The following is a 9035-nucleotide window of genomic DNA, read 5'->3' on the forward strand; positions in this document are numbered from 1 at the left end:
CATCAACACATTTCTCCAGTAGGCTAGCTATAATGTTAGACTACAGTACATTTTAGGTATAGCTAAACTTGGCTAGCTTGGTTGTTGTGGTACTAGCAAGCCCCGTTATGGCCGAATCAATCACCAAATTGTACTGTACTGAACAACTGCCTCATGTAAAAATAGAGGTTATATTGCTAGCTAGCTACCAACAGCAAAATGACTTACTTGTTTTTCATTTGCCCTCCTGATTCTTGATCCAGCTGGTTTAGGCTGCCGCCGCTGCTTGCTGGTCTCGCAATTATTTTTCTTGCTGTCTCAACTCCTCTTCAATGTATTTCGGCTCAAGTAAGTAGGGCTGTCTGCAGGGGTTGGAACCGGTTCAGGGAACAGAACAGAAAACCATAAAATAAACACATTTTTCAAGGAACAGACATGGAACCTGGAATGAAAGTGATCCATACTGTTCAGGAACAAAACCGTTATTTTAAAAGCATGGGAACCGGTTAATAACGTTATTTTATGTTCCAGGCATTTTTTTCTAGTCCCAACGCAACAAAGCGCCTATGCAAAGCCCTCACTCTGTCACTCAGAAACGTATTCCAGTGTCTGCCTGCAAGCTGAAAATATTTACCTATGCGTGTTTAGGCTACCTGCCCCTCCCCCCTCCGAAGCATAGGTTACTGACTGAATTGACGTTACTTTGACGTTTTATTCAGAAAATAGAGAGATTTTTAATTAGCTTGAGAAGAATGAATTAACCTTTTCAATGCTAGTTATCACGTTTCACGTTGGATTTATTAACTATATAAAGGAAAGACCTGTTTTTAATTCTGGTGCCGCTCTGCACACACAAGCTTGTTAGCTAGCTAGCTCAAAGGACATTCAAAGTTCCTCCATAGAAGCCGCGCCTCCTAGGTATAATTCTGTGGACCTAATCCATATAATGCAAATTCCCAGTGCTTCAAGCCTCATCCTCAACCCTCCTCAAACCCACTTGTCTGTCCATCACGCATGTAAACAACTAGCTTGCCTTATCTATCTGCACTGATTGGTGAAGTAATTTAATGAGCTAAATGTTTTAAAAAAAGCTTCAACCAATAACGTCTCCTGGTACGAAAAAAAATCTATAAATACAGCTATAGTGCATAATTATGTCTGAAACACCCTCTCATCACTCATAATTATGTAGGGAGACTGGAAAAACACCTCAAATAGTGTCTAGATGTGAAGTTTCCCTTTAATATCAATTTTATACAGTATGTAATGCATTTTGTTAGCACTTGTAAGTCGCTCTTGACAAGAATGTATGCTAGTAAATAACTTACATTTAACAGTAGCTAATAAGCCATAGACTACCTTTATCGCCCAGCCACTTCGAATCAAAATCACCCGACCAAATCAAAAAGCTTCAGTCCACTCCACCTCCCTCCTCCAGCCCTGTGTCCTGCAGAGGACCCTTTATATTACGTCTAACCTATTTGATTGAAGGTCAAGATGGAAAGAGCCCCTCTGCAAATTGAATTGCGCCCCATGAGTGATGATGAGGTTGTTTCAGGGCATTGGTTACAAAGGATTTTTGACCATAACTTGTCCTTTGTGTGCCAGTGCCTCCTGAAATGCTGCTCTGGTCACCCAACCTAGTTTCAAACCCAGTTTGCTAATAGAGTGGTTTAACAGTAAGTGCTTGACCTATTTTAACAAGCGGCTTAGACAGGGTTAACATACTTAGGGTTACCATCTTTAACCCCTGAATGACTTTGTCAACCTTTGGAACCTAGACGGGTTCATTTTGCAGTTGGTTTGAGTTAGTTCACTACAGAGCTGTAGAATGTGGCTTGTTTTCAGTTGAAATTCAGTTGTTTTTTTGTTCTGTCAAGAGATAACTATTTCTCAATTCTGAAACATAAACACGGCTATCCTCGAACAATTGAAACTCGGCTTTAGTTAGGATGAGAAAAATGTATGTACTGTAATCAAATACATTATTGTATTATTCAAATTTTTGGTAATTGCCGGACTCTCGGGCGCATACTCCAGTTTGCTTCAAGTCTGACTCAGTCACACAATCCATAAGCTTTGTATAGATTGTGCGTCCTTCATTGTATAAAATAAGACAATGCCTTTTGTTATGTTACATTTCAGCCCTTTCTCAACTCACAATGAAATTGGATGGACCAAGGTTAAGAGTTTGAGCCAGATGTGTCTTTTACAGAGCTCCATAGAATCCCATCTGCTAGTGGTGCATGTAAAGCAACCACATATTCTGCATGACCATTAACTTTTCTTTAGCGCTCTGAGAAGTTGTTTACTACACATGATCTCGCCTTCATCAATGATGTCAACCATTTCTTTTTAAAAACGATTCAGTCGTTGTAATGTGTCTGCTATATCTAATTTCACACTTTTGTTGGATGTCCTTAATTTATGGCATCTTACCAGCAACCAAATGAACACACTCTTATGGCATAACAAAGTACTTAACTCAAGTTTCTTGACTTGTGTTCCTAAGTGCAGCTGCTGGCTATCTGTTAACGTGTGTTGTGTATCCCTGTGTACCCTGTCCTGTCCCATAGCCGGAGGACATAGGTCAGTCTCCGGTGGCCCCCACGTCGGACGGAGACAAGGTGGACCTGGAGGCCTTCAGTGAGTTCACCAAGATTATCACCCCTGCCATCACCCGCGTCGTCGACTTTGCCAAAAAACTGCCCATGTTCTCGGAGGTAAAGCCCTGTGGGTGTGGGTGTGGGCGTGGAATGTAAGCCCCCTCAGCACACTGTATGAATCACAGCACATCTAAGGACACACACACCACAATGAAATGCAATAGGAACTTGCAATAGGAACTTGAAATATTTATAATGCATGATGTACATTTTCTCTGACTACACCCTAAGGAACAAACAAAATGGCTGAATGGGTAAATGTAGAGTGCTGCTGAAAATAACATGATTATAAGTACAATACACACAAAGCCTACACCACTGCGGTTGGAAAGTATGTCAACTTACGTAAATGTACTTTGAAATTCCAATCGAAGAATGGAAAAGTGCCTTCAAGTTCATTTTGTTTACATTCTGTAACACTCTCTTTCTCCTCCTTTCTCTCTCTGAACTGAAAACTCCAATGACATGAACAGGCTGCTACCAGACCTTTTCCATCCTATTCATCACCAAACTGATCAATGCACACACCCCACTATTACACACACACACACACGTTTCTTTACTATCCTTGTGGGGACCAAACATTTGATTCTCCTTCAAAATCCCATTTTCCCTAACCCCTAACCCTTAACCTAACCTTAACCCCTAAACCTAATCCCTTACCATAACCTTAATTCTACCCTCACCCTAATTGTAATCCTAAACCTCACCCCTAAGCATACAATAGCCTTTTTCCTTGTGGTGACCAGCAAAATGTCCCGACAATGATAGTAAAAATAAACACACTATAACACTTACTATTTGATGAAAATCTATGATTGTATATTGCTGTACAATTCAGTCTATGAAACCAACCAATAAACTGTACTATTACTCTCACTTGTTTTCCCTCCTCCCTCTCTCCTATCCTCCGTCCAGCTGCCTTGTGAGGACCAGATCATCCTATTGAAAGGCTGCTGTATGGAGATCATGTCGCTGCGCGCCGCCGTGCGCTACGACCCAGAGAGCGAGACACTGACCCTGAGCGGCGAGATGGCGGTCAAGCGGGAGCAGCTGAAGAACGGCGGCCTGGGCGTGGTGTCGGACGCCATCTTCGACCTGGGCAAGAGCCTGGCGCAGTTCAACCTGGACGACACGGAGGTGGCGCTGCTGCAGGCTGTGCTGCTCATGAGCTCAGGTGAGGACGGGGTCATGGGTCAATGGCCAGAGGTCAACTGAGGTCATTCAGGTCAGAGAGGATTCAGGCCGAGTTCCAAATCCACCCCCTAGCCACTACTACCTAGGCACTTTGTGTGGATCTGAAGGAACTATAAGTAAGTATAAATAAAATCTGCTGTACTATTAGCTGAAAACAACTAGGCCTACATCTTTCCCTCTGATAGGCTAGGTGGAATTTTACCCTCTCCGTTTACTGACACTTTTTTCTCCCTCCCCTTGCCATTGGCCACAGACCGCTCAGGCCTGACGAACATTGACAAGATCGAGAAATGCCAGGAGACCTACCTGCTGGCGTTTGAACACTACATCAACTACCGCAAGCATAACATTCCCCACTTCTGGCCCAAGCTGCTGATGAAGGTGACGGACCTGCGTATGATAGGGGCGTGCCACGCCAGCCGCTTCCTCCACATGAAGGTGGAGTGTCCAACGGAACTTTTCCCCCCGCTCTTCCTAGAGGTCTTTGAGGACCAGGAAGTGTGAGTAGCGCCCCCCCGCTGCCGAGGAGGAAGTAGTGGGGCGACTTGAGGCGTCTTGGGAAAGGAAGGGATGTTTTTCTGGAGCTGGGAAGGGTTTTGGCAGGACTTGCGTTTTTCCGACATTTACATGATAAACAACAAACAACGCACCAGCAGCAGGAGTCAAACAAACAAGGATTTTAGTTTTTTAACCAACCCCCTCTTCATACCTGTTTTTGGGAATCAGTTTGGCGGCCCTCCCTGTCTGAGCACGATGTCTTATCCAGTGGGAGTTGCAGCCCTTTGCCAAGGTGAACACACACACTCTGGCTTCCCTCTCAGAGCCCTATTGGAGGCACCTCAGTTGTCACTCATTGCCACTAGATGGTGGTCTTTGCAGGTTTGCACCTGTTTGAATTTACGGCAACTGTCTTTTAAAACTGGTCAGCTAATTTTAGTCTCAGAATTAGTGTAAGACAATAATTCAGGAGACACGGTCACTGACATCACACCGAGACACACAGAGGTACTGAGTGTGCCGTATAACGCCTTCCGTAGAGCAAAGCTACTAGTACCTACAATCACGTCTGAACACAACTGAGACAATTTCAGACTGGAGCGTGAGCATGTTTTTAACCAAGTCAGGTGCTGTATTAGAAGGCTACTCCAGTTGTCTGAAATGTGTAAATGTGTAAAACTACAGACCATGGCTCTATATCTACCTTCAGTTCTGTCATTAGGCTAGCTCCTGTGACTGGCACACACACACTCTCAAACACACACACACACACACACACACACACACTGGGCAGACCTGCCTTGTCATTGACTGTGCTTCTGGTGCCAACAGTAGACCCTCTCATGAATGACAATTGAGCCCTTCTCTCTCCAAGGAAAGTCATAACAGTGAACAGAAGCGGGAAAGAAGGAGAGGCTCCACTGGCAGGCAGGAGGTTTCTCAGAGGAGGGAGAAAGAGAGAGGAGGAGTAGGGGAGAGAGCGAGAAAGATAGATTTAATAGCTGGCAAGTAGATTCAGTGCATGGAGACAACAGCATCCTGAATAGCACACACACACACATCCTCACCTCAGAAACTCAAAAGCCTTATTTACTGTATACACTGCTGTGCTGTAGCCCTGACCTGCAGGGTAAGTAAGTCTGAATCCGCGCCTGTGTGACTCAGCTCAGTATGGCCCCTCCAGGCTTCCATACTCAGTCGTCATTACTGTAGGGGTCACTGAGAAAGGGCAAGGCTAATGACGGCTGCCATTTACCTCAAAGTGGGCACACCCTCAAGGCTGGGGCGCCGCCAGGCTCTACCTCACCTCTGGACACAGGGCAGCTGCCCCCAGCCTCTTTACCCACACACACACACACACACACACACGCGGACACACACTTTTAAGGATACTCAACAAACACACATAGGCACGTGTGCATGGGTGTGAACTCGTCGACAAATCACACAAGCACAGGATACACATTCTCAGTGCTATCACTCAGACAAAACAAAATTCCACTGAAGACAGGAGGGCCTGCCATTCCCTATGGTGACTTCTCTCCTCTTTTTCGGGGGAGCGGAGGATGGTAACCATTATGTTTTGCTTTTCTCTTTTTTGTTATGTGGGACCAAGTGTCACTTTTGGAATTTGGAATCCCTCTTTTTTCTGTTGAAACAGAAGCAAATAAATCACGTGACGGAGGACAATGGACGTACAGTCCAGCTGTCGCCCTGGAAGAGGATTGGCTAGAGGAGCGATACACTGTGAGGAGGCGGTGAACCCCGAGGTGGCCAGGCTATAACCGGCTGGGTTTAGCACTGTATTTGAGGAAAAAAATACAACCTATTTTTATTGAATGCCAAGTAGTAGTTTTTCTACGAGTGAACGAGGCGGAGGTAGGGATGAATGGATGTGGACGGATGGGTTTCAGCACCCCGGGAGCATGTGGATGAACGCCTGAAGACATGGAGCGGAGTAACAGGCGGGATCGGGAATGGCGGGTACTCATAGTAGACGGCCAAGCCTCGCTGCCTCAACCTCAGCCACAGTAGGAGGAGTCAACCCTCAACCGCCATAGGAGGAGTCAACCTCAACCGCCGTAGGAGGAGTCAACCCTCAACCTCAACCGCTGGAGGAGGAGTCAACCCTCAACCTCAACCGCCGTAGGAGGAGTCAACCCTCAACCTCAACCGCTGGAGGAGGAGTCAACCAGGAAATCCACTGTAAACAGACCTCAGACCGCTTTGGTGGAGAAGCCAGAGTCCCCTCCCACCCCGCCCCACCCTAGACTCCCACTCCACCAGTCTCCCCACCCCCAGCCCTGGCTAAGCCAGGCTGGTGGGGGTTTTGCACTACTGCAGTGGTCCCAACCCCTCTCCCCACCCTCATCAGCAACTAAACAACCTAGCCCCAACTCATCTGTCAGTCATGCGCCTTCCTCTGGGAGTCCTGGCCTACTCTGTCTAATGGAGGCCCACTGGGCCGGGCTCCCAACCAACCCTGTCACATTGTCAGTATTAAACCAACAGCCCTCCTCCTCAACCCTCATCCACTGGGCAGGAGACGTTCCTTGGTGAGGGAAGGATGGTCCAGGAGGCCGCCTGTTTGTCGCTCACACACTCTCCTCTCAGCATAGGCCCTGTGCCACATTACACACGCCTGGCTCCAAGTCTACCGAGATCCACCCCCAGTACGTACTCCTTCCCCTGGCCTACTACCCATCCGCCCCACCCAGTGTAGGAGGCGTTCGGTAGGCCTGGAAAATGGACACCAAATGGAATCTAGGCCTCTCTCTTGTGAGACAAGAATGGCCATAGCCGCTCACTTAAGGCGGCATCGCCTAATGAATGTGAATGGCGAAGCAGCAGTGGGAGCGAGTGAACGAGAGAGTGTGGGAGAGCAAAGGGAAGGGAGCGGGACAGAGAGATGGTAGGGGCCTCAGCCCTTCCTTCCATCCTTCATCTGGGTTAGAGGGGGATCGTCGCCTGTTGTCGAAGCACCGTTGTGAACTTGGAGGAGGGGGAGATGGCAGTATATTAGATGGTCTCCCCCGTTATTTCCTCAAATACCCCCTTCAGCTCTCCATAAGGCAATGTGGGAGTAAAGGGACGATATTGAGAGACACCAACTTTCACATGGAGACGATTGGCAAGAGAAACAGAACCGGCATTCAATGGATTAAATTCCAAGCTTCTTTGAAAAAGGTCCAATGACAGGAAAAAAAGTTATCGCAATAGTGATGTCCTTCGTTCTCATGAGCTGATTGGGTATGTGTGTGTGACAACAGGGGTTGAAATGCTGCTTGACCTTCTGAGTCTAATTTCTTTTGGGGAAAAAATGTATGATTATGAAATGATTATAAACCCAGAAAAGCGAAATGAGGAAAAATATGACTTTACAAAAGACTCCTGAACAAAAGTTAAACGTTTGGAGATTAAGCAGTTTTTTTTTCTCTACATTTTCTCTCAATGTTCTTTTTTGTTGATGTTTGTTTGTTTATGACGCTTAAACTGCTCTGTGTAAAACAGAAAAAAGAACAGCCGTAGTCAATTTTTGACGATGCGTGCAGTGTAACGTAGACAGAAATGTCACTTATTTTTCACATCACCTATAGTTTGTGTTGACTTCTCTGTTGTCTGTGTATTTGTCCGATTGTCCGTCCCTTTTATCAAGAGGAATTTACAACAAACAAAACAGGAATATTTTCTTTTTATATATATTTTGTTTCCTTTTTTTTATGAAAGAAGACTTTGAAAAAAATCACAAACAGGAAAAATAATGCAACCAAAAAAAAACAAAAAAAATTAAACACAATCTTCTCATACCTCACACAACACAAAACTCAAAAGAACTTGGGAGGAGTGATGATTCACGGGCGCATGTGGAAGTGCGAAAAAAGATATGTGCTTGTGGCCCGTACGCATATTTAGTGATTACTAAAGACTTACCCTCAAGCCTTTGCGCTTGCTACCTATTAAATAGGTTCTAGGAGGATCGTGGATAGGATACATAACATTAGGAAAGTCTTGCATCATCAACAGATGCTGAAATTGATTGCTAGCTGGCAGTTGGCCACTCCCAGGTGTATCCACGACCATAGATAGTGAAGCCAAATGTGAAAAGCCCAGAGCTTGGGGGAAGTCTTTTGTAATGGCTGAGTGCTCTATGGTATTGAATGTAGCTGACAGGACGGGGCTGGATATGAGCCCGGTACTCACAACCTCACTTCCGCTCACCAGCAGAATGGACGGTGGTGTCACATCGATGTTACACACAAACAAACTGAGAATATTGCCCATCTGCAGGGTGCAATACTATGTTCTTTTTTCATCTTTAAAAAAACAAAAACGTTTCTGTTTGTTTTTTATTTTATTTTGTTTTATTTTGGCCATAACCAAGGATGTAAATACAGAAAATGAAATATGAAAAACCAGTATATGTAAATTCATATGCAACACTCACAAACTGGATGTTGAGGCTTGAGCTCTTCCTTGCCAGCTCCTGCATCCCGCTATCTTGTAAAGTAAGAGAAAAAATTGCAACGTATATTAATGCTTCATACATGCTTGTGTGTGCACTCTCACGTGCATGTCGATCCATATTCAAAAGTACCCCGTGACATTATTATTCTGACCCTGTGCCTCATATTCTTAGAAAAGAGATAGCTAGCCATCCCTACAGTATGTCCTGGCAACAAATCTTAACGCGCTATA

The 9035-nt window shown here is 45.3% G+C and overlaps 1 protein-coding gene across 2 annotated transcripts in view; it reads left to right on the forward strand.

The window, feature by feature from the left end:
* The window catches only part of LOC121547788 (thyroid hormone receptor alpha-like), a 199084-nt gene extending 190410 nt beyond the window's left edge, over positions 1–8674 (forward strand). For both annotated transcript variants that reach the window (XM_041859243.2, XM_041859304.2), the window contains 3 exons: positions 2556–2702; positions 3564–3822; positions 4096–8674. In XM_041859243.2, coding sequence (XP_041715177.1) covers positions 2556–2702; positions 3564–3822; positions 4096–4346 — 657 coding nt within the window. In that variant the 3' untranslated portion in view covers positions 4347–8674. The remainder of the gene's footprint in view (positions 1–2555; positions 2703–3563; positions 3823–4095) is intronic.
* Positions 8675–9035: the final 361 nt, after the last annotated feature.

This window comes from Coregonus clupeaformis, chromosome 1 (assembly GCF_020615455.1).
Source record: "Coregonus clupeaformis isolate EN_2021a chromosome 1, ASM2061545v1, whole genome shotgun sequence".
NCBI lineage: Eukaryota > Metazoa > Chordata > Actinopteri > Salmoniformes > Salmonidae > Coregonus > Coregonus clupeaformis.